The sequence below is a fragment of the Carcharodon carcharias genome, chromosome 17 (assembly GCF_017639515.1).
Source record: "Carcharodon carcharias isolate sCarCar2 chromosome 17, sCarCar2.pri, whole genome shotgun sequence".
Taxonomy (NCBI): Eukaryota; Metazoa; Chordata; class Chondrichthyes; order Lamniformes; family Lamnidae; genus Carcharodon; species Carcharodon carcharias.
In genome coordinates this window covers 8,041,317-8,066,431 of record NC_054483.1, presented here as the reverse complement: position 1 = coordinate 8,066,431, position 25,115 = coordinate 8,041,317, and the positions used below count along the sequence as shown (strand labels likewise).

Here is a 25,115-nt window from a genome sequence, read left to right as displayed (position 1 = left end):
AGTCAATCAGCACAAACTATTCCATTGCTTGGTTGAACTCCCAGTGAGTGGGACAAAAGCAGAAAATCGACGTTCACATCGCCTGTTCCTTGCCCCCTAACTGACCTCGGAATGTCTGATGAACACTATTGCTCTGCTAAAAGCAATGCCTTGGAATTCTCCACCGGGATTGCAGTGACCTTCATTCTGCAGCTTCTTTTGTTGCTGCGACCAGTTCAGGGCAGAACAAATAATATGAGGAGTTTGCAGTTTGCTCAATCACTAGAAAATATGTCTTTCTTTAATTAACTCACAGGATGCATGCCTTGCTGGCAAGGCCAGCATTTATTGCCCAGCCCTAACTGCCCTTGAGGTAAGATGGTGAGCTACCTTTTTGACAACTGCATGGCTTGCTTGGCCATTTCAGAGGGCAATTAAGAGTCACCCGCATTGCTGTGGGTTTGGAGTCACATTGTAGGCCAGATTGGGTATGAATGGCAGATTTCCTTCCCTAAAGGACATTGGTGAACCAGATGGGTTTTTATGACAATGCAGAACTCACATGGTCACCATTATCGATACACACTTTTTATTCCAGATTTGTAACTGAATTTAAATTCCTGTGGTGGGGTTTGAGCTCTGCGAGTGCTTAGGGTCTGGAATGACAGTCTGAGAATGTGGTGGAGGCAGGTTCAACGAGGCATTCAAAAAAAACATTATTTGAAAAGGAACAATGTGCAGGGCTATAGGGAGAAGGCAGGAGAATAGCACTAGGTAAAATGCTTATTCGGAGAGCCAGTGCAGACACGGTGGGCTGAAAGGCCACTTTCTGCACTCTAACTTCTCTGTAATTCTGTTTCAAGGTCATCAGTCCAAGTCTCCCAATTACTAGTCTCATAAGATCACCATTATATAACCATTCCTATTGGTACTCTCGTTTCAAAATAAAATTCAGGCAATGCACCAAAGTGGAGACTATTCAACAAGTTTCATCTCAACAGCTGCATCTAACTTGTATTCATCCAGTTAACACTCTTCCTCTATCTCCTTTAAGTCACAACAGACTCACACTTCGCCAGGAAGTGTCTGCTCCAACCGTCCAATGAGTGCCCCTGGATCGCCAGGCTCAACAATATGTGTGAGTATTGAGCTTTCCCAGGTGACCGGCCAGTTTACCTGGCAGTGGTCATTACCTCGCTGTATGCAGGTGTTGGGAAATTACCTTGCTGTGTACAGATGTTGGATTATTATCTCACTGTGTACAGATGTTGGATCATTGCCTTGCTGTATACAGATGTTGGGAAATTACCTCGCTGTGTACAGATGTTGGGAAATTACCTTGTATACAGATGTTGGGAAATTATCTTGCTGGGTATAGATGCTGGGAAATTACCTCACTGTATACAGATGTTGGGAAATTACCTTGCTGGGTATAGATGCTGGAAATTACCTCACTATATACAGATGTTGGGAAATTACCTCGCAGTGCACAGATGTTGGGAAATTACCTTGCTGGGTATAGATGCTGGGAAATTATCTCACTGTATACAGATGTTGGGAAATTACCTCGCAGTGTACAGATGCTGGGAAATTACCTTGCTGGGTATAGATGCTGGAAATTACCTCACTGTATACAGATGTTGGGAAATTACCTCACTGTATACAGATGCTGGGAAATTACCTCACTGTATACCGATGTTGGGAAATTACCTTGCTGTGTACAGATGTTGGGAAATTACCTCGCTGTGTACAGATGTTGGGAAATTACCTTGCTGAGTATAGATGCTTGGAAATTACCTCACTGTATACAGATGCTGGGAAATTACCTCACTGTATACAGATGTTGGGAACTTACCTTGCTTTATACAGATGTTGGGATCATTGCTTTGTTATGTAAAAATGTTTTACTTGCTTGATTTTGTAAGAGGAGGCTGATACAGCACTGGGTGACAAATCATTCCTTACAACAGATGCATTTTTTGTGATTATTTAGCAAAGGATTGAGTATTTTCCGTTTGTGGATAAATGGTTTCAAAAACCAGTGATGTTGCCACTGACTGCAACATAAACTGTGGCTGACTACTCAGACCAATAGGGTACCCTCGAGGGTTCCAAGCTCCCGGACTGTAAGCACAGCCGCTGAGCATGAGTTGAGTAGGTTCCATTTTAACGCTGCCTGCGTTTCGAGTCTGGGCAATTTGAATTCCAGGGTCTTATTTATGCGCTATCATTCGGCTGAAATGACATTGGTGGGAGTTAAGGTTTGGATGCATGGCACTGAGGGAGGCTCTGCAGGGAGTAGGCTTCGGTGGGGGGTGGGGGGTGGTTCGGTGGTCGGGGGTGGTTTGGGGGTCGGAGGGGGGGTTGCAGATGGTACACAGTCCAGGACAGGGGAGACCATGACTTTCCTTGTGAGGCACCTGCTACTACTCTCCTTCCCTCCCTCCCTTCCCATTCACTCCCCTCCCTACTCTCCCTCCCACTCCCTTCCTTCCTCCGCTCCCTTCTTCTACCCGCCCCGCCCTCTACCTCCTTTCCCCTCTCCCTCCTCTCTTTCCTCTCCCCCTCCCTCTCCTCTGCCGTGCTGTTGACTGTATAAGGGTCTGGCCTCGGGAGGTATACCTGTACTGATACTGACTCCAGGTTAAACTGGAGAGAGAGAAGGTGCTATGGTGGCCACACACACATTCATTTCAGTGCCAGCTCCATCCAGGAGCTTGACACCACTTTAAACAACACAGACTGCGCGGAGTGAGCTGCTGTAACTCTTCCTTCTGCCCCACAGGCGAAAATGGATAACCAGGTGCTGCCCTACAAGGAGTTGGCTGCAATCCCTAAAGACAAGGCAATACTGGAGATTGAACGGCCAGACCTAATGATCTACGAACCACATTACAGCTACTTCTGTGCAGAAAGACCAGAGCCACAGGGATCTGCTGAGGTAAGACTAACTTGGTTGCAGAGCAGAGTTTTATTATCTAGTTCCCTTGCCCTGCTGACAGAGCGTTAAAGAGCTCGGAGGCTCTGCTGTACTTTCGCCAAGTGAACCGCCAGAGTCAAGTGTCAACAGCTGTTTGCACTGCCTGATCCTGTCCTCTCCCAACATCTGCACATTGTTTATCTATCATTGCCCTGTAGAAGGTCAGAGAGTCATACAGTAATTATGGCGAAGATAGAGACCGTTCCGCCCATCGAGTCCATGGTGGCTTCCTGCTGAGCAATCCAGTGAGGCCCCTTTCGGGATCCGACACCAATTCGCACTCCTGCTGGATTGCGTAGCTAGCTTAACATTGCCAATTGCTTCTCTCCAGTGATTGCAGTTTAACTCCCGACTGGCGATCCAGTTCAGCATTGCCCTGGACCAGGGGCAGAACCAGCAAGGCTGCTTTCCGTCCAGCGACACAGTTTGAATATTGTCCCATTCTCTCAGTTCCTTCGCCTCCGTCGCATCTGTTCTGATGATGCCACTTTCAAAAACAGTTCCTCTGACATGTCTTCCTTCTTCCTTAACCGAGGTTTTCCACCCACGGTGGTTGACAGGGCCCTCAACTGTGACCGGCCCACCTCCCGCGCATCCGCCCTCACACCTTCCTCTCCCTCCCAGAAACATGATAGGGTCCCCCTTGTCCTCACTTATCACCCCACCAGCCTCCGCATTCAAAGGATCATCCTCCGCCATTTCCGCCAACTCCAGCATGATGCCACCACCAAACACATCTTCCCTTCACCCACCCTGGCAGCATTCCGTATGGATTTTTCCCTCCGTGACACCAAGGTCCACTCCTCCATCACCCCCTACACCTCAACCCCCTCCCATCGCACCTTCCCATGCAACTGCAGAAGGTGTAACACCTGCCCCTTTACTTCCCCTCACCTCACCGTCCAAGGGCCCAAACACTCCTTTCAAGTGAAGCAGCATTTCACTTGCATTTCCCCCAACTTAGTCTACTGCATTCGTTGCTCCCAATGCGGTTTCCTCTACATTGGAGAGACCAAACGCAGACCGGGTGACCGCTTTGCAGAACACCTTCGGTCTGTCTGCAAGCATTATGTCGCTTGCCATTTCAACACTCCACCCTGCTCTCTTGCCCACATGTCCGTCCTTGGCCTGCTGCATTGTTCCAGTGAAGCTCAACACAAACTGGAGGAACAGCACCTCATCTTCCGACTAGGCACTTTACAGCCTTCCGGACTGAATATTGAGTTCAACAATTTTAGATCATGAACTCTCTCCTCCACCCCCACCCCCTTTCCGATTTTCCCCCTCCTTTTTGTTTTTTCCAATAATTTATATAGATTTTTCTTTTCCCACCTATTTCCATCATTTTTAAATGTATTTCCATCCATTGTTTTATCTCTACCTTTTAGCCTTTTTCGATTCCTTCCCCCCACTCCCCCCCCCCCCCACCTTAGGGTTATCTGTACCTTCCCCCCACCCCATCCCCATTAGGTCTATCTGTACCTTGCTTGTCCTGCTTTCTACCCTTAATTAGCACATTCCTTAGCTAATATCACCACCTTCAACACCTCTTTGTCCTTTTGTCTGTGACATCTTTTGGTTATCTCCACCTATCACTGGCCCTCTATCCAGCTCTTCTTGTCCCAACACCCCCCTCCCCCTTAAACCAGCTTATATTCCACCCCTTTTCTATTTTTCCTTAGTTCTGTTGAAGAGTCATGACGACTCGAAATGTTAACTGTGTTCCTCTCCGCAGATACTGCCAGACCTGCTGAGTTTTTCCAGGTATTTTTGTTTTTGTTTTGAATATTGTGCATTCCTATCAGCACTCAGCATCTGGACAAAAGGGTGGCTCCTGTGGAGAGAGGTTCAGAGGATGGACAGTGCTCCTGGGACTGCCTTTGGTGAGTCAGTGCTTCAGAACAGACACAGAAACTGCAGATGGAGAGAAATGTGGTGAATTTGTTTCTTATTGTGAAGTTAAAGTGATTTGCACAATAATGGGGAGTACTGTACGGGTCACTGCAGATTCCATTGTTGATAATACTGTAAAACCCCAAATGTATTTTGTGTGAGTTTTCTCCAGTGACTGATTTAATGCAGCCATATAATTCATCTGCTAGAATAATGTACAGAACTTTCGCACAAACAACTCCTCTTTTGCATACAGAAATTGTGACATGGTGAATACATTCAGGAAGAATGTGCTACCGGGTCATGTACTAACCCATTGAAGGATAGCCTGAGACCAGTGTTGGATCCTCAGTAAATAAATCTACCTGGGTCTATTTTTTTGTTACACATTGTACGAACGATTGTCCAATGTAGCAGCTCCTTTGTGAACATTAAGCATTATCTTCAATCAGAGCTCAGCAGTGAACTGCGGATTTGGGGGTGTGGTTTTGTGGGAATTGTATTTAAGTGTGTCTCTGTTATTAAGACAATATGTCAATCAATGTCCCTTCCTTCTACAGCGCTCACAGTCACCACGCCCAATGTCTCCTCTCACCTATCCTGAGGTAAGGTGGCAAGTAGAAAATGGTTGATTCTGATAGAATGGTATAAAACACCATTGGGTCCTGCTCTCCTCATCTGCCAAAACTGTTCAAAATTTCAGGAATACCCCGGAATGTAAAGATAGCCCCTGCAAATCCAAGGCCATCTTTCCCGGAAACCTATGCTTGAATCCTGCCAATCGGGTTTCCAGCCACAGAGCTGAATCGACTCCCAGCAAAGTCACAAATGACTGTGACTGTGGTAAACGATCCGTCCTTGTCCCCCTGGCAGTGTTTGACACAGTTGACCACACCATCCTCCTCCAACACCTCCCCACTGTGGTTGGACTCCTCTTACTTGCTTCCGTTCTCATCTGTACGATGGTGTCCAGAGAATCGCCTGCAATGTCTTCCTGCTCCCATTCCCTTACCTCGGGCGCTCCCCTAAGGATCGATCCTTGGGTCCCGCCTGTTCCTCGTTTACACACTGTCCCTTGGCGATACCATCCAAAACACAGGGGCAACTTTCACAGCTCCACCGAGAACACCCAGCTCCACCTCACCACCACCTCCCTCAAGCCCTCGACTGTCTCTGATACGTCCCACTGCTTGTCCAGTGCTGGATGAGCGAGCATTTCCTCCAGTTAAATGTTAGGGTTGCCTAGGAGCAGGTTAATCCCCCACCTCTGTCAAACTGGGAGTGGGGGGAGGGGGGTGGTGGTCAAGGCTGCTTTATGTGCCCAGTATCGGGCTCCTGCCCATGGATCCAGATGTGATGCTGGAATTCCTGGTTAGAGAATCCTCAGCCTATCTCTGCTGGGCTGCCACACAGGAATGTTCCTGAAGTTTCTCCCGCTTGGTCCAGCAGTGCAGTGGCTATCCATGTGCCCAGTGAAGGAGAATTCCGGGCAGTTCTCCCGGCCCTGTTTCCCCATTAGAAGGTGGTCAGTAAACACCCAAAGTGCAGCTGCGCACACTAACCCTGAAACTCCTTCTCTTCTCAGTATGTGATCTATAAAGAGAGCCGGGAATGGGCAGACGAGAAATCTCCGGGATCCTCCGTGGGATCGGCCTGCGGTCGCCGTAGCTACCCATCTACTGGGAGCCTCCCGCACCACTTCCACAGGCCGGGTAAGGGCACGGAATTTTCCTAGAATATTCCTTCAGTACTCACATTGAACACACACTGTCAGCTTTAGCCCTGTATCAAACAGGTGGTTCAAATATCAGATCATAGACATTTACAGATCAAAAAGGATTTTATTCGCAAATAGAATATTCTAAAGAGCAAGGGTGTAATTTTAAATGCCATCTAAACTATATATCTCTCTCACTCTATGTCTCTATGCCTCTGAATCTCTCTCTGTCTCTGTATCTCCCTCTCCCTCTGTATCTCTCTCTCTGTATCTCTCTCAGTCTCTGTCTCTCTCTGCCTCTCTCTCTGTCTCTCTCTCTGTCTGTCTCTCTCTGCCTCTGTCTCTCTCTGTATCTCTCTGTCTCTGTCTGCCTCTGTCTCTCTCTCTGTATCTCTGTCTGTCTCTCTCTGTATCTCTCTCTGTCTGTCTCTCTCTGCCTCTGTCTCTGTATCTCTCTGTCTCTGTCTCTCTCTGCCTCTGTCTCTCTCTTTATCTCTCTCTCTCTCTGCCTCTGTCTCTCTCTGCCTCTGTCTCTCTCTGTATCTCTCTCTCTTTCACTGTCTCTCTCTGTATCTCTCTCTCTCTTTGTCTCTCTGTGCCTCTGGCTCTCTCTGCCTCTGTCCGTCTCTGCCTCTGTCTCTCTCTGTATATCTCTGTCTCTCTCTGCCTCTGTCTCTCTCTTTATCTCTCTCTCTCTCTGCCTCTGTCTCTCTCTGCCTCTGTCTCTCTCTGTATCTCTCTCTCTTTCACTGTCTCTCTCTGTATCTCTCTCTCTCTTTGTCTCTCTGTGCCTCTGGCTCTCTCTGCCTCTGTCCGTCTCTGCCTCTGTCTCTCTCTGTATATCTCTGTCTCTCTCTGCCTCTGTCTCTCTCTTTATCTCTCTCTCTCTGTCTCTCTGCCTCTGTCTCTCTCTGTATCTCTCTCTGTCTCTCTGCCTCTGTCTCTCTCTGTATCTCTCGCTGTCTCTCTCTGCCTCTGTCTCTCTCTGCTTCTGTCTCTGTATCTCTATCTCTGTATCTCTCTCTCACTCTGTCTCTCTCTCACTCTGTCTCTCTCTGTATCTCTGTCTGTCTCTGCCTCTGGCTCTCTCTGCCTCTGTCTGTCTCTGCCTCTGTCTCTCTCTGTATCTCTCTGTCTCTGTCTCTCTCTGTATCTCTGTCTCCGTCTGTCTCTACCTCTGTATCTCTGTCTCTGTCTCTCTCTGCCTCAATCTCTTTCTGTATCTCTCTCTGTCTCCCTCTGTCTCTGTCTCTCTCTCTCTGTATCTCTCTGCCTCTGTCTCTCTCTGTATCTCTGTCTCTGTCTCTCTCTGTCTCTATCTCTGTCTCTCTCTTTCTGTCTCTCTCTGCCTCTGTCTCCCTCTGTATCTCAATTAGTCTCTGTCTCTGTTTCTCTCTGTCTCTGTGTCTTTCTCTGCCTCTGTGTCTCTCTGCCTCTGTCTCTCTCTCTCTTTCTCTGCCTCTGTCTCTCTCTGCCTCATTGTCTCTCTCTCTCCCTGTCTCTCTCTCTCTCTGCCTCTGTCTCTCTCAGTATCTCTCTCTGTCTCTGTCTCTCTCTGCCTCTGTCTCTCTCTGTATCTCAATTTGTCTCTGCCTCTGTCTCTCTCTGCCTCTGTCTCTGTATCTCTCTCACTCTGTCTCTCTCTGTATCTCTGACTCTCTCTGCCTCTGTCTGTCTCGGCCTCTGTGTCTCTGTCTCTCTCTGCCTCAATCTCTTTCTGTATCTCTCTCTGTCTCCCTCTGTCTCTGTCTCTCTCTCTCTCTGTCTCTCTCTGCCTCTGTCTCTCTCTGTATCTCTGTCTCTCTGTATCTCTCTCTGTCTCTGTCTGTCTCTACCTCTGTATCTCTGTCTCTGTCTCTCTCTGCCTCAATCTCTTTCTGTATCTCTCTCTGTCTCTGTCTCCCTCTGTCTCTGTCTCTCTATCTCTCTCTGCCTCTGTCTCTCTCTGTATCTCTCTCTGTCTCTGTCTCTATCTCTCTCTGTATCTCTGTCTCTCTCTCTCTGCCTCTGTGTGCCTCTCTGCCTCTGTCTCTCTCTCTCTCTTTCTCTGCCTCTGTCTCTCTCTGCCTCATTGTCTCTCTCTCTCCCTGTCTCTCTCTCTCTCTGCCTCTGTCTCTCTCAGTATCTCTCTCTGTCTCTGTCTCTCTCTGCCTTTATCTCTCTCTGTCTCTGTCTGTCTCTGTCTCTCTCTGCCTCTGTCTCTCTCTGTATCTCAATTTGTCTCTGCCTCTGTCTCTCTCTGCCTCTGTCTCTTTATCTCTCTCACTCTGTCTCTCTCTGCCTCCGTCTCTCTCTCTGTATCTCTGACTCTCTCTGCCTCTGTCTGTCTCTGCCTCTGTATCTCTGTCTCTGTCTCTCTCTGCCTCAATCTCTTTCTGTATCTCTCTCTGTCTCCCTCTGTCTCTGTCTCTCTCTCTCTCTGTCTGTCTCTCTCTGTATCTCTCTCTCTGTCTCTCTCTGCCTCTGACTCTCTCTGTATCTCTCTGTCTATGTCTCTCTCTGTATCTCTCTCTGTCTCTGTCTCTACCTCTGTATCTCTCTCTCTGTCTCTCTCTGCCTCAATCTCTTTCTGTATCTCTCTCTGTCTCTGTCTCTCTCTGTCTCTGTCTCTCTCTGTCTCTCTCTGTCTCTGTCTCTCTCTGCCTCTATCTCTCTCTGTCTCTCTCTGTCTCTGTCTCTCTCTGCCTCTGTCTCTCTCTGTATCTCAATTTATCTCTGTCTCTGTCTTGCTCTGTCTCTGTATCTCTCTCTGCCTCTGTGTCTCTCTGCCTCTGTCTCTCTCTGTATCTCTCTGTCTCTCTCTGCCTCTGTCTCTGTCTCTCTCTCTCTGCCTCTGTGTCTCTCTGCCTCTGTCTCTCTCTGTATCTCTCTCTGTCTCTCTCTGTATCTCTCTCTCTGCCTCTGTGTCTCTCTGTATCTCTCTGTCTCTCTCTGCCTCTGTCTCTCTCTGCCTCTGTCTCTCTCTGTCTCTGTATCTCTCTGTATCTCTGCCTCTATCTCTCTCTGCCTCTGTGTCTCTCTGCCTCTGTCTCTCTCTGTATCTCTCTGTCTGTCTCTCTGTATCTCTCTGTCTCTGTCTGTCTCTACCTCTGTATCTCTCTCTCTCTGTCTCTCTCTGCCTCAATCTCTTTCTGTATCTCTCTCTGTATCCCTCTGTCTCTGTCTCTCTCTCTCTGCCTCTGTCTCTCTCTGTATCTCTCTCTGTCTCTGTCTCTGTCTGCCTCTATCTCTCTCTGTCTCTGTCTCTCTCTGTCTCTGTCTCTCTCTTTCTGACTCTCTCTGCCTCTGTCTCTCTCTCTATCTCAATTTATCTCTGTCTCTGTCTTGCTCTGTCTCTGTATCTCTCTCTGCCTCTGTGTCTCTCTGCCTCTGTATCTCTCTGCCTCTGTCTCTCTCTCTCTGCCTCTGTCTCTCTCTGTATCTCTCTCTGTCTCTCTCTGTATCTCTCTCTGTCTCTCTCTCTCTCTCTGCCTCTGTGTCTCTCTGTATCTCTCTGTCTCTCTCTGCCTCTGTCTCTGTATCTCTCTGTATCTCTGCCTCTGTCTCTGTCTCTCTCTCTCTCTGCCTCTGTGTCTCTCTGCCTCTGTCTCTCTCTGCCTCTGTCTCTCTCTGCCTCTGTCTCTCTCTGTCTCTCTCTGTCTCTGTATCTCTCTGTACCTCCCTCTCTCTCTCTGTCTCTCTCTCTGCCTCTGTCTCTCTCTGCCTCTCTCTCATTGTCTCTCTCTCTCTCTGTCTCTCTCTCTCTCTCTCTCTGCTTCTGTCTCTCTCTGTATCTCTCTCTGTCTCTGTCTCTCTCTGCCTTTATCTCTCTCTGTATCTCAATTTGTCTGTCTTGCTCTGTCTCTGTACCTCTCTCTGCCTCTGTCTCTCTCTCTGTATCTCTCTGTCTCTCTCAGCCTCTGTCTCTCTCTCTCTCTGCCTCTGTGTCTCTCTGCCTGTCTCTCCTGTATCTCTCTCTCTGCCTCTGTATCTCTCTCTCTCTGTCTCTCTCTCTGCCTCTGTCTCTCTCTGCCTCTGTCTCTCTCTGCCTCTGTCTCTCTCTGCCTCTCTCTCTCTGTATCTCTCTCTCTGTATCTCTTTCTCTCTGTCTCTCTCTCTGCCTCTGTCTCTCTCATTGTCTCTCTCTCATTGTCTCTCTCTCATTGTCTCTCTCTCTCTGTCTCTCTCTCTCTCTCTGTCTCTCTCTCTCTCTCTGTCTCTCTCTCTCTCTGTCTCTCTCTCTGCCTCTGTATCTCTCTCTCTGTCTCTCTCTCTGCCTCTGTATCTCTCTCTCTCTGTATCTCTCTCTTTCTCTCTGCCTCTGAATCTCCTTCTGCCTTAGAATCTTCCTCTTTCCCTGCATGTCTCTGATTGTCTCTGTCTCTCTGTCTCTGAATCTCTCTGTCTGTCTCTGAATTTCCCTCTCTCTGACTGTCTCTGTCTGCCTCTGAATCTTCCTCTCTCTCTGACTGTCTCTGTCTGTCTCTGAATTTCCCTCTCTCTGACTGTCTCTGTCTGTCTCTGAATCTCCCTCTCTCTCTGAATCTCTCTCTGTCTGCCTCTGAATCTTCCTCTCTCTCTGAATCTCTGTCTGTCTCTGAATCTCCCTCTCTCTCTGAATCTCTCTCTGTCTGGCTCTGAATCTCCCTCTCTCTGACTTTGTCTCTGCCTGTCTCTGAATCTCCCTCTCTCTGTCTCTGACTCTGTCTCTGAATATCCCTCTCTCTGACTCTGAATCTCCCTCTCTCTGACTCTGTCTCTGTCTCTCTGTCTCTGAATCTCCCTCTCTCTCTGTATCTTTCTGTATCTCTGTCTATCTCTGAATCTCCCTCTGTCTCTGTATTCCTCTCTCTCTGTCTTTCTCTTTCTCTGCATCTCTCTCTCTGTATCTCTTTCTGTCTCTATCTCTCTCTATCTCTGAATCTCCCTCTGTCTCTGAATCTCTCTCTGTCTCTGTATCTCCCTCTGTCTCTGTATCTCCCTCTGTCTCTGTCTCTGTGTCTCTGAATCTCCCTCTCTCTCTCTGTATCTCTCTCTGTATCTCTCTCTATCTCTGAATCTCCCCCTGTCTCTGTCTCTCTCTGTCTCTGTCTCTCTGAAGTTATCTCTGCCTCTCTCTCTGTCTCTGTCTCTCTGAATCTCCTTCTATCTCTGAATCTCCCTCTGTCTCTGTCTCTGAATCTCCCTCTGTCTCTGAATCTCCTCTCTCTGTTTCAGAATCTAACTCTGCCTCTTTTTCCCTCTGTCTCTGCCTCTCTCCGTATCTCTGATCTCCTTCTGTCTCTGAATCTCCCTCTCTCCGTCTCTCTCTGTATCTGAATCAACCTCTGACTCTTTCTCTCTCTGTCTCTCTCTGTCTGAATCTCCCTCTATCAATGTCTCTCTCTGTCTCTGTATCTCCCTCTCTCTCTATATCTCCCTCTCTCTGAATCTCCCTCTCTCTTTGTACTTCCCTCTCTGTGTCTCCCTCTCTCCGTCTGTCTCTTTGTTTGTCGATCTCTGCCTCGCTCCCTGTCACTCCCTCTGTGTATTTATCCCTCTGTTTGCTTCTTCCTCTGTCTGTCTATCTCTGTCTCTACCCCTGTCCCTCTCTCTCTCTTCTCTTTCTCTCTGGTCTGTCTTTTCAGGTGAACCCATAAGATTTCTTAATTGATATCTGACCCACAACTAACACGCCCTCTTACTTTGAATGTTAAAAAGTAACAAATCCAAAACTCCGGGTTGGTGCTTTACGTGTCTTGAGGCACATTGGGAGGCTCAGTGTGTGGAATAAGACATCAGACCCCTCAAATCTTTCATATTTCTAGCTCAGCCCCTTGAATAACACAAAGCTACATATAAGTGTGATAAAGAGGGAAAGACTTGCATTTCTATAGCACTTTTCACAATCTCAGGCCTTCCCAAAGCTACTTTACAGTCAATGAGGTATATTTAAAGTGTAGTCACTGTAGGAAACACAGCAGCCAATTTATGCACAGCAAGCTCCCACAGCCAGCACTGTGATAGTGAGCAGACGATCTCTTTTGGTGATGTTGATTGGGGATAAGTATTGGCTAGAACACTGGGGGTAGCAACCCTGCACTTCTTTAAATAGTGTCATAGGATCATCTACATTCACCTGAGAAAGCAACATCTCATCTGAAAGACAACACCTCTGACAGTGTAAGACACACTCAGTGCTACACTGGGATTGTCAGCCTGGGTTATGTGCTCAAGCCCTGGAGTGGGATTTGAACCCACAGCCTTCAAACTCAGAGGCATAAGTGCTACCCACTGAGCCACAATTGATAGCTGCTAAATTGAAACTACTGTCACTCTAGATGTCACCTTGATGCTTAAAACATTTAAAGTTGCATAATCACCATTGTGTTGTTCTCCGGGAGTCAGCCAATATGGGAAGGATTTGTTGGAAATGGTGCTTCATACAACTGCTTTGTAGCTATACTGAAGTCGCACAGAAAGCAAGTTAGTGCAAGAATGCTGAAATATTTCCTGAGACCTTCCTCATGGGCCCCTGTAGCTTCAGCAGATAATGCATGATAGTAATCATTGATAGGCATTGTGAGCAGGTACTTTAACAAATTTGATCATTCCAACATTATTATTTCATTTTATTTCTAGATATCGGCACCAATATGTACAGGAAACGTCCCATCTACAAGCAGAATGGTAAACTCTGTTTTGTTTCTTTCTATCTCAGAGTAATCTCTTATTTGCCCTGTGTGTTATGGCTCTGTGCCAATCCCCTATCTGAGGAGACACTCAACACCATGAATCTGCAACATGGCAATGCTGTCCCACCAACACAGCATGTGTGGCTTCAATACCTCTGACCTTATAAATGCCAGTTGTTACTCCCCTTAGAATTACAAAAAGCACAATAAGTCATAGCTGTGAGTACCACTGAGAAATCAGAACATAACATGATTTGAGGAGTGTAACTTATGCAAGTTTTCTGACAATACAAAGCTAGGAGGGGAAGTAAGCTGTGAGGAGGATACAAAGAGTCTTCAAAGTGACAGATATAGATAAGTTCAATTCATGGGGAAATGTGAAGTTATTCACTTTAGTGGGAGAATTGGAAAACACTATTTTTGAAATGGTAAGAGACTATTAGATTTGGCATTTAGAAGGATTTGGGAACCCTTTTACAAGGAATGCAGAAAGTTAACATGCACGTACAGCAAGCAATTAGGAAGGTAAATGCCAATTGCAATTTATTGCAAGGGGGTTGGAGTAAGGAAGTCTTGCCACAATGCTGCATCGTTGAGACCACACAAGGAGTAATGTGCACAGTTTCAGTTTCCATATCTAAGGAAGGATATTCTTTCTGTGGAGCGGGCGCAACGAAAGTTCACTAGGCTGATTCCTGGGAGGAAAGGGTTGTTCTGTCAGGAGTGAGAATGTTTCCCCTGGCTAGAGAGTCTAGAACTAGAGGGTGTAGTCTCAGGTTAAAAGGTTGACTAATTCCGATTGAGGAGAAAATATTGTTCCATTCCGAGGGTTGCGAAACTTCTCTCACCCAGACATCACTGGATGCATAGTTATTGATTATATTCAAGGCTGAGATCAATAGGTTTTTGGACTCAGAGAATCAAGGGATATAGGTAATGGGTGGGAAAGCGGAATTGATGTACAAGATCAGCTATGATCATATTGAATGATGGAGCAGGCTAAAAGGGCAGAATGGCCTCCTCTTGCCCCTATTTCTTATGTCTATGGATTGTGTCCTGTCAATGAGAGAAGCTGCCTACTATCTCTAATCTCTGTCTCCTGCCACTCAGCCAATTTCCTAACCAGGTCAATATTTTCCTTCAATTCCTTGAGTGTCAATGTTAGCTAACTGCCTCTTCAGACGGATTTTATCAAATGCCTTTTAGAAGTCCACAGATATTCACAGACATTTCCCTGTCCACCACATAAATCACCTCTTCAAAAAAATTCAATCAGATTCTTCAGGAATGGCCTCCCCTTTACAAATCCACGCTGGCTCTGTCTGATCAGTTGAAAATTTCCAAGGTGTTCAGTCTCTCCATCCATAATTATGGATTCTAGTAACTTCATGACACAGACATTAGGCTAACTGATCTATAATTCCCAGATTTCCCTCTCTCACCTTCCTTAAACAGCGGAGTGACAGGTGCATCTAAAGGAACACTTGCCAAATCGAGAGGAATTTGAAACATTATAGTGAGGGCATCTGTAATATTCTCACCTACTTCCTTTAAAATGTTTGGTTGGGAACCATCTGGTTCTGAGGACTTGTGGCTCTTTAGTGCCATTATTTTCTTCATGCCTGTTAATTTATTCACGTTAATTATGGTGAGTCCCTATCCCTGATTCAATATTAGTTTTCTTGGGGTGTGCTATTCTCTTCCTCGACTGTAAATACTGATGCAAAGTAATTATTCAACATGTCTGTCCTTTCCTTATTTTCATTGACAATATCACTGGTGTCCATCTTCCAGGGGCCCACATTACTCCTGCCTGCCATCTTTTTTCTAATATAATTGTGAAAGCTTTTTGTGTTTATTTTGATATCCCTCACAGGTTTCTTTTCAAACTTCCTTTTCCCAGCACTTACTATCTGTTTTGTCATCTTTTGTTCCTATGGCCGTGTATATACCTGTAACATCTATACACAACTCACCCGCTCATCCTACTATCATTAGCTTTCTTTCTCTCATCTTCATTCCCATGCTTTCACCTGTCCCCACCTCATCTTCATTGATCCTTTCCTTGAGCTTCTCACAGCCTCACTGCAAACAGCTTGTTCTATCAGCTCAGAAGCTCTCAGTCCGTGACCTGTTTTACCTTCTTGTTCCAGAACCATCGACTGTGATTCCACAGAGTAAATATATCGAGGATCTCATCATTGAATCGTCCAAGTTCCCAGCCGCTCAGCCTCCGGACCCCAATCTTCCGGCTAAGATAGAGACAGAATATTGGCCTTGTCCTCCCTCACTTGCTGTCATGGGTAAGACAGAATCTGTGGGCACACTCAGTTACACCTAATCCTTTTGCACTTTTATTGTTGCTATAGCTTCGTCGCTATTGGTGGGAAGAGAATGAACATTCCACATGTTCCTCCTCCTGACAGGAAGGCCATCAGAGCCCTCTGTGTTTCCAGGGATACTGTCGGGCACCAGTGTTGATGCGTTGGATCCATGTTATCTCTTCTCCTCACTGTGGTACACCTAGCTCCAACACATCCACAGCCTTGTCCCCTTTCTGCTTCACTCCACGACTTGCCTCAAGGTGCTGAATTTTGTAGGTGTGCATTTCTAAAGGGTATGCAGGAGCAGAGAGACCTGGGTGTATATGTATATATGTCATTAAAGGTGGCAGGACATGTAGAGAGTGTTGTTACTAAAGCATACAGTACTCTAGGCTTCATTAATAGAGGCATAGAGTACAAGAGCAGGGAGGTTATGATGAACTTATAAGACACTGGTGAGACCTTAGCTGGAGTATTGTGTCCAGTTCTGGGCACCACATTATAGGAAGGATGTGAACACATTGGAGCGAGTGCAGAAGAGGTTTACAAGAATGGTTCCAGGGTTGAGACACTTCAGTTCTGAGAAAAGATTGGAGAAGTTGGAACAGTTTTCCTTGGAGAGCAGAAGGCTAAGAGGAGACCTGATAGAAGTTTTCAAAATCATGAGGGGTCTGGACAGAGTAGATAGGGAGAAACTGTTCCTGATCGAGAATCAGAGGGCACAGTTTTAAAGTGTTTTCCAAAAGAAGCAAATGAGAGGTGAAATAAAACTTTTTCACACAGCGAGTAGTTAGGGTATGGAATGCACTGCCTGGAAGTGTGGTGGAGGCAGGTTCAATTGAGGCATTCAAGAGGGCGTTGGATGATTATCTAAATAGAAACAACAGGCAGGGTTACGGGGAAAAGGCAGGAGATTGGCACTAAGTTAAAATGCTCAGAGAACCGGTGCAGACATGATGGGCTGAATGGCCTCCTTCTAATTCATAACAATTCTGTGATTTCCACACACAACATGAGCCTTCAATACTTCACCAAAAACAGCCATTCTTCACATATGGGTTGAGGCAGGAAAGGCTGGTAACTTTATCGTCAAGTATGATCATGCTGTCCCTCAGAGTTCCCCACATGTGCTCCTTTCTAACCATGCTGACTCGGTAAATTGGGATTGGGAATGCATGCTCAGCAAGGGGAGGTCACACCCTGTCTGAACCTGAATTCTCGGGCCCTGATGTTTGAAGGGGCATGGTCATGGTAGGTTTTCCATACTGCCCATCACTGAAGCTAGGATAATTATCTGATTTCTGCAGGAGTTTGCACTGTGTGATGCTTGATTCATCTGCAGACTCCACCAACAGATAAACACTGTCCTGAAATCTCCTAACCAGCTGAGTTTTGGGTTAACAAAAACAAAAACAGAATTACCTGGAAAAACGAAGGGTCATGAGGACTCGAAACGTCAACTCTTTTCTTCTCCGCCGATGCTGCCAGACCTGCTGAGTTTTTCCAGGTAATTCTGTTTTTGCTTTTGTTTTGGATTTCCAGCATCCGCAGTTTTTTTGTTTTTATCTCTGAGTTTTGAGTTAATGTTGATTTAATGACATTCCTGTTATGGCACAGCCGATGGTAAATGCTGAGCAGTTCAAATCCCAAAGAGAAACTTGAAACAACTGTCACAACTGTTTTGCAATTTGTATAAATTTTGAGATTTAAGACCACTGAGTCTTATAGGTTTCTTACGAAACTAAATTAAAACTTTATTAACAGAAGAAATTATCTTAAGCACACACATAGATCTACAAATTACTACTATGATAACTTCTAAATCCCCTAGTTAATCTAACTCCCAGTTAAGGCAACAGTAAGACACATAGATTTTAACAGACCCAGGCAAAGAAATATGACCCTCTGAACAACCCAATTCAAAGTGAGTTTTTTTAACTTCAGTTCTTTGTAGGCAGCAGCTTGAGGCTTAGATACTGGAGGCTTTTCACACTTGTTTTAGATCTTAGAATGTCTGCCCTTACACACAGCCGTCTCTCCTTTATACATATTTTCCCCTTTGAATGCAAATTCCCACTGTTTCACGATGTCTTTGGACTTTACGGGCAGAATTATGGCCAACCCCTGGCGCCGAAACGGGGCCTGCCGCCATTTTGAATGGGCGGGCCAATTAAGGTCCACCCAGCAGCCTGCCCGAAGGAAGCGCTATGCCAGAGGGGCCAAAGCCGAGAACCTCTTGATGACACGGACAACTAGACCCAAACCTCCTTTTTATATATATATATTTATCGGGAGGTGGCAGTGCCGGCGCACTCGGGACTCAGTGACCATGCCGGCCGGGACTGTGTCTCGAGACAGAGCGGACGGGCGAACCCCCCGCAGAATCTCCCTTCAATTCGACTGCGGTTGTAGTGAGAGCCAGATGCTGGCTTGGTTGCGCAGCAATGCCCCACGCCAGCTGAAGACACGAGCAGTAGGAAGAAGGTCTCTCTCTCTCTCTCTCTCTCTGTCAAGTGGTTTTGCCTGACTGGGGCGGTACACCTGTCACACCGTAACGCAGGTGTCTTAAGGTGAGCTCAGGGAGGACAGAAACCTCCCAGAAATATGCGCTTCCTGTGAGGGGTGGGGGGGAGAGAATCCCCAGCTGTCAAAGTGCATGCATGCGAAAGAGCGCACTGCTGCCTGAAACTAAGTGCTGTCTCAGGGAGATTAGTGACAGTCTAAAAAAACTTAAAAAATAGAAAAATAAAAATATTATTAACATGTCTCCCTCATGTGACAATGTCACACGAGATGGGACGTGTTAATAACTATAACATTACATTTATTAAAGTTTTTCAAAAGGAACATGAAGCCTCGTCCCGCCAGTGGATGAGATTTCATGTATTATCAGAAGCCCGCTGAGGCTCCTGTCCTACCCACTGGAGCTCCTGGCCTGCCCACTGGAGCTCCTGGCCTGCCCACTGGAGCTCCTGGCCTGCCCACTGGAGCTCCTGGCCTGCCCACTGGGGCTCCTGGCCTGCCCACTGGAGCTCCTGGCCTGCCCACTGGGGTTCCTGGCCTGCCCACTGGAGCTCCTGGCCTGCCCACTGGAGCTCCTGGCCTGCCCACTGGGGCTCCTGGCCTGCCCACTGGAGCTCCTGGCCTGCCCACTGGGGTTCCTGGCCTGCCCACTGGGGCTCCTGGCCTGCCCACTGGAGCTCCTGGCCTGCCCACTGGGGCTCCTGGCCTGCCCACTGGGGCTCCTGGCCTGCCCACTGGAGCTCCTGGCCTGCCCACTGGGGTTCCTGGCCTGCCCACTGGAGCTCCTGGCCTGCCCACTGGAGCTCCTGGCCTGCCCACTGGGGTTCCTGGCCTGCCCACTGGAGCTCCTGGCCTGCCCACTGGGGTTCCTGGCCTGCCCACTGGAGCTCCTGGCCTGCCCACTGGGGTTCCTGGCCTGCCCACTGGAGCTCCTGGCCTGCCCACTGGAGCTCCTGGCCTGCCCACTGGAGCTCCTGGCCTGCCCACTGGAGCTCCTGGCCTGCCCACTGGGGCTCCTGGCCTGCCCACTGGAGCTCCTGGCCTGTCCACTGGGGCTCCTGGCCTGCCCACTGGGGCTCCTGGCCTGCCCACTGGAGCTCCTGGCCTGCCCACTGGGGCTCCTGGCCTGCCCACTGGAGCTCCTGGCCTGCCCACTGGAGCTCCTGGCCTGCCCACTGGGGTTCCTGGCCTGCCCGCCAGCCTTAAGGTTGGACGGGCAGGGCCTTTAATTACTTTAAGTACCCTGTCAAGGGCCTCAATTGGCCATTGACAGGCCGGTGGGCGGACAGCTGATTTCGCTGTCTGCCCGCCTTCCTGAAAATTTAAAGGGATCGGGATGACGTTGGGGGTTCCTCCTGATGTCATCTCGCGTCATTTTCCCGTCGGTGAGCAGGCCCCGCCCCCAAATTGCCAACTGGAAAATTCTGGACTACTTCTCTAATAATAAGAATCTCTCAGAGTACCAATTTTACTGGTAATCTTTGGGGAAAATAAACACACTGTTTCTTAACTTCTCCTGGCTAGGTGAGACATTTCACCCCTCCTTTGAATTCAAGTTAGTCTGGCTTATTTAAAATGCAAACGTTCCTTTTACACCTTACATTCTAAAACTTCCTCCTTGTTTACCTACTTAACATTTCCAGCCAGTTTATCTTCTGACACACCAAATCCTTCAGACCAGCTGTCTTTAATTCAATGAAGTAACACACACACAATACTTAATAATAAATTCCAATAACATTAGGAAAATTATTATATCTTCCTGTCATCCATGGCAGAGAAAGAATGGAGAAGAAGAATCACTTCAAAAGAGGACGATGAGGATGATGAGGAGGATGATGATGAGACTGATGGAATGAGACAACTGCGTGAGATTCAGAGAAAGGAACTGAACAAGGTGGGGGAAATGCCTGGCTCTGTACTGCTTTACTGATTTCAGGGTACAAGCGACAGGCCATGTCCAGCCGTGTGCTTGTCCTCTCAGGTGAACACAAAAGATCTCGGGTGCTATTTTGAAGAAAAGCAGGGGAATTAACCCCAGCATCCAGGCTGACAGTTATCCCCCAATCAGCATCATAAAAAACAGATTATCTGGTCATTATCGCATTGCTGTTTGTGGGAGCTTGCTGTGCGCAAACTGGCTGCTGTGTTTCCTACATTACAACAGCAACTACACTTCAAAAGTACTTAATTGACTGTAAGGTGCTTTGAGATGTCTTGTGGTTGTGAAAGGCGCTATATAAATGCAAGTCTTTCTTTATATATATATACACACACACATGAATGCAGTTACATATGGGATATACACACAAACACGTACTTACTTTCATACCTTTCCTGCTGTTTTGTTTGTTGTGCTCTAGATCCAGTCTGGACTGGGAAAGTTAATCTTGAAGGAAGAGTTGGAGAAATCGAAACCACGAGGGAGGAAATCTCGTTCACTTCCAGACAGAACAACCAGGAGTTTCTGTAAGAGTCATTAACAGAAAGCCAAGCAGCTTTCTGGTTTCTAAGGTGCCATATATCAAAGTTTGAAGCCCTTTCAGCACTTGGAGACAGTGATTTACTGAGCTTAGTCAGGGCCCACTTCTGTGCAGCCAAAGTAACTGTGGATGTGCCCAGGTAAACAGTGCAGAGGCCCCTGACTTTCCTTTCATTGCAACATTTACAACTTGATACAGGGCTCAACTCGGAAAGGGAATAGACGAGAGAAGGAAGTGTGCTCAAAGTGTGGTGGGGTGTCAGTCAGCGTCTGGAAAGGGATGAAAAGGTGCAGCAGATCAGGCAACATTCCATCAGCCCAAAGTACTTATTCTACTTCAGTTGGGAAACAGTTCACTGAAGAACGTACTTTCTGCTGTTGGATTTTTTAAAAAAAATGTTCGGCTTCTTCTAAAATCTGGCTTGGGACAAGAGCACAAGTTGTTTGAAATTTTGCAAAGCCTGCACATGACACAGGACGTTGCCTTTAAGAACTTCCTACAGATTAACCGGTGAAGAAATATTATGTTTGGAATCCCTCTGAATTTTTCCCTGTCGTGATATGAATCTACAGCAGGAGACGCAGTCTTCAATGTGAAAGAGGAAAAAGGGGCATAGACAGACTATCTCCTGCACATGATGGCTGGTAAATGTCTTGAACAAACTTTCCAGGGAGGGTGTGTCTGTGTTCACAAATATTTAGAGAGATTCAACTGAGAAGGCAGAGGGGGTGATTTGATCAAAGTTTTCAAGCTATCAAGGGGACCAGATAGAGTAGACAGGGAGAAACTATTTCCACTGGTTGGTGAGTCTAGGACTAGGGGGCACAGTCTAAAAATGAGAGGCAGACCTTTCAGGGGTGAAATTAGAAAATAGTTCTAGACCCAAAGATTGATAGCAATTTGGGTCTCACTTCTGCAAACGACAATTGATTCTAGATCAATTGCTGATTTTTGAGATTGGTAGATTTTTGTTATCCAAAGATATTTAGGGGGATATCGGGTGCAATGGGCAGATGGGGTTAGGTTGCAGATCAGCCATGACTTAATTGAATGGTGGAACAGACCCAATGATTGCAAACCTCTTGTTTCCCACAGCCCCACAACAGTCAGCCTGTAAATCACCCTCACTCCCCACTCATGGGAGAAATAGCCTCTACAGGGTAAGTACAGATTTTCTGTCTTGGTACTGTTTAATTCTGTGCAAACGTCAATTGAGAACGCAAACGGGGATTGTAGAATTGGCAGCTCCGGTGTGAAGGTTGTTATCAGCAGAAACTGTGTTCAAGAGCAATAAGACAGGAAGGAGCTAAGATGACATTGGAAAGGTATCAATATCAGATAAAGGTGCAGTAGAATGCTGAAACTCGCCCTTACATGCTACAGATAGAGCTAACTTCAACAGAGGTTCACGCCATTGCAGAGAAGGGAAGTGGTCGTAAAAGGAGTATTTTTATAGATGAGAGCAGAAAGTCAACACACCCAGAGTAATTATGGATTTATCATATTATAAATTGATCAGACATTCTGCTGCTTTCAAATATTTTATTGGCTTTCAAGCAAATATTAAATGTTAAATGAGGGGAGACCCGCAGACTGGGCAATATAAAACGTGTATTCCTGTGTGAGTACATGATGAGGGCAGTATGTTCATGGCCAGTGTTGGGCTCCAAGCCTTGCACCATCTATTTGAGGACCGCTGCAGTACTGGGAAAGAGGGACTGGAGATATAAAGACGTTTCAGAGCAGTGCTTGTGCCAGCAATGCGGGTGATGCAGGTGCCAGTTGTGTTGGTGCCAGCCTTGCCAATGCTGTCATTACAGATGGCGTCAGTACCAGTTCCCGTGACGTTGATGCCCGTGCCAGCCTTACCAGCTTCCTAAAGTCAGGTTTTATGAGAGTAGCCGTAAACAGATTGCATGGCAAAGAGAGTGTAAAAGCTGGGAGTTTGGTCCAAGTGGGAATTGAATGCAGAGAGGGAAGGAGATGCTGCTTTTTGCCTCCAGTACTTGTAATGATGAGTGTTACAGGTAAATATTTACTTTAATCTTTCTCAGGCCTAGCTATGGAGATCTTGTGGGCACAGTGGGTATCCTCCCTGCCTCTGAGACAGAGATTTAGTATTTAAGTCCCACTCCAGGGGCAGAATTTTACGGTAGGGGGATTTTACATTCCCGCCGAAGCCAATGGGGTTTAGAATGTCTCACCGCCAAAACGGGGCCATAACATTCTGCCCCAGGACTTGATGGCCAAGAAAGGTGCATCCATAACTCAGCCAAACAGGCTGAGGATTAACTTGCAAATCCTCCCAACATAGAGTGGGAGAGATTCCTGGTCAGCCATGTGATGGAAAGAACATTGGAACCTCTACTATCACAAACCATAGCTCCAGACTGCAACATATTGTGTTTTTATAATGATTATAAAAGCACCAATCACTCATAAGGGATTGGGTAAATACATTGTGGGTTATTTTGTTTAGACTGGGCCCATAGTCATAGAGGTCAGCAGCATGGAAAAAGGCCCTTCGGCCCATCGAATCTGTGCCAGTCAAACAAGTACCTCACTATTCTAATCCCATTTTCCAGCACTAGACCCATAGCCTTGTATGCCATGGCATCACAAGTGTACATCCAAATACTTCTCCAATGTTATGAGGGTTTCTGCCTCTACCACCCTTTCAGGCAGTGAGTTCCAGATTCCCACCACCCTCTGGGTGAAAAAATTCTTCCTCACATCCCCTCTAAACCTCCCGCCCCTTACCTTAAATCTATGCCCCCTGGTTATTGATCCCTCCACCAAGGGGAAAAGTTCCTTCCTGTCTACCCTATCTATGCCTCTCATAATTTTGTATACACCTCAGTCACGTCCCCCCTCAATCTCCTCTGATCCAGGGAAAATAACCCCAGTCTATCCAAACTCTCCTCATAACTAAGGTTCTCTATCCCAGGCAACATTCCATAAGAACAGCTACACAAAGGTAGAAAGCTTGAAGACATCAGCAGCAGAACTGCGTGTGCTGCCTTCTGCTCATAGGCCAAAGTGAAACTGAGACTGGATCACATGACACACTTCCCTTCGAGTGCTGTCATGCTGCTACCTTTTAAAGATATATTACAATGTAACATACAGGTAAACCTGCATGTTGCCATAGCAACTCAGACTCTTTGGGGTGCTGGTTGGCCCAGGATCAGTTTGGTGCCGATGACACGTGGTTCAATACCTGTTCCGGCTCGGGTGGATTCGGGACCTGCCTCCTTGCCCTATCTGTGGTGGAGGTCATGGCGCTGTGGGTCAGACCTGCCTTTGGGCAGAGAACTGAAGAAGTACTGAGTTAAAAGACTAAAACTATAAACTAACTTGATTAAATACATATAGAGATGACAGTGCAGGTGGTGTGCTACAGCATGTGGGAGTTTATGGACGGCATTGCAATCCCAGCAAACCCCATGTGCAATAAGTGTTTGCATCCCAAGGAACTTCAGCTCAGAGTTATTGCAGACACTGTGGGGCATCAGGGGTGGAGAAGGTGTTAGTAACCTGGACACTTTGAACCCGGGGTCAGTCACACCCCTTGGGTTAGGAAGTGGCACTAGGTCTGGTTAGTGGTCAGCGGACAGGGAAATGTAACTGAGAGTCAGGCAGGTAAGGGCACGAGGTGCAGTGCTGGAGGAGCCTCAACCTTTCTCTATATCGAACAGGTACAAGGTTCTTGCTGTCTATGTGGATGAGCAAATTGACCATGTTGCAGGCCATTCAAGTGGGGGGAGAGCGGGGGGGGAGCGAAGAGGAATGTGGTAGTGATAGGGGACTGTAGTCAGGGGGATAGATACTGTGGTCTGCAGCTGCAGCTGGGAGTTACGAAGGTTGTGTTTCCTGCCTGATGCCAGGGTTAAGGATATCTCCTCATAGCTGTTAAAGATCTTGGAGTGGGAGGTGGAGGATCCTTGTCGTGGTCCACATGAGAACCAACGGTATAGGCCGAATTAGAAATGAGGTCCCAGCTATCAAACACAACGTATTTGGCTGAGTTTCAGGGAACTCTCCAGCGCCTCCTCCAGACATTCCTGAATAAAGCATTTGACTAGTCAGGCAGATCTGCCAGGGGGAGTGAAAGTAAAAGCATTAGGGAACATGCCTTGATTAGAGAAAGTTCTTTCTTATTGCATCATTTGCCATGTTTTAATCCCCACTGTCAAATGACAAATAATTGCAGGGCTCTGAGTGGAGCTTTCTGACCCCCCGGAGCTGTTTGCTGTCACACACTGAAGCAGATAATTAGAGATGGTTTTGTGGACAGGGTTTGAAAGTTAGCGACCACTGAAGGGATTATTTGTAGAAATTAGAGCGGTTTAAATCTGTCACCGATGTTTTGAAGTTGAAGTGTGCTGAATGAAGTGTTTCCTTCCTCCTTAGCTGCAGTCTGCTGACTTCACAGCTCACAGACAGGAGAAAAGAAGCAGTGCAGGTGAGGGGGGGTTGTCACTAACATATACAGGACTCCAACAGGATATGATCAGTGCTTGTACAACAAAGCTGAGAACGCTGTTGGACACTGCCTGACAG

The 25,115-nt window shown here is 47.0% G+C and overlaps 1 protein-coding gene across 3 annotated transcripts in view; it reads left to right on the top strand.

Annotated features, from left to right (window-relative positions):
• Positions 1-25,115, top strand: part of dmtn (dematin actin binding protein) — a 240,216-nt gene that overhangs the window by 202,029 nt on the left and 13,072 nt on the right. For 2 of the 3 annotated variants that reach the window (XM_041209706.1, XM_041209703.1), the window contains exons 4-14: positions 1,034-1,117; positions 2,765-2,920; positions 4,765-4,842; positions 5,413-5,457; positions 6,438-6,564; positions 13,170-13,217; positions 15,376-15,525; positions 19,848-19,966; positions 20,433-20,538; positions 21,648-21,712; positions 24,966-25,017. In XM_041209706.1, coding sequence (XP_041065640.1) covers positions 1,034-1,117; positions 2,765-2,920; positions 4,765-4,842; positions 5,413-5,457; positions 6,438-6,564; positions 13,170-13,217; positions 15,376-15,525; positions 19,848-19,966; positions 20,433-20,538; positions 21,648-21,712; positions 24,966-25,017 — 1,030 coding nt within the window. The remainder of the gene's footprint in view (positions 1-1,033; positions 1,118-2,764; positions 2,921-4,764; positions 4,843-5,412; positions 5,458-6,437; positions 6,565-13,169; positions 13,218-15,375; positions 15,526-19,847; positions 19,967-20,432; positions 20,539-21,647; positions 21,713-24,965; positions 25,018-25,115) is intronic. The other variant, XM_041209705.1, reaches the window with a different exon arrangement.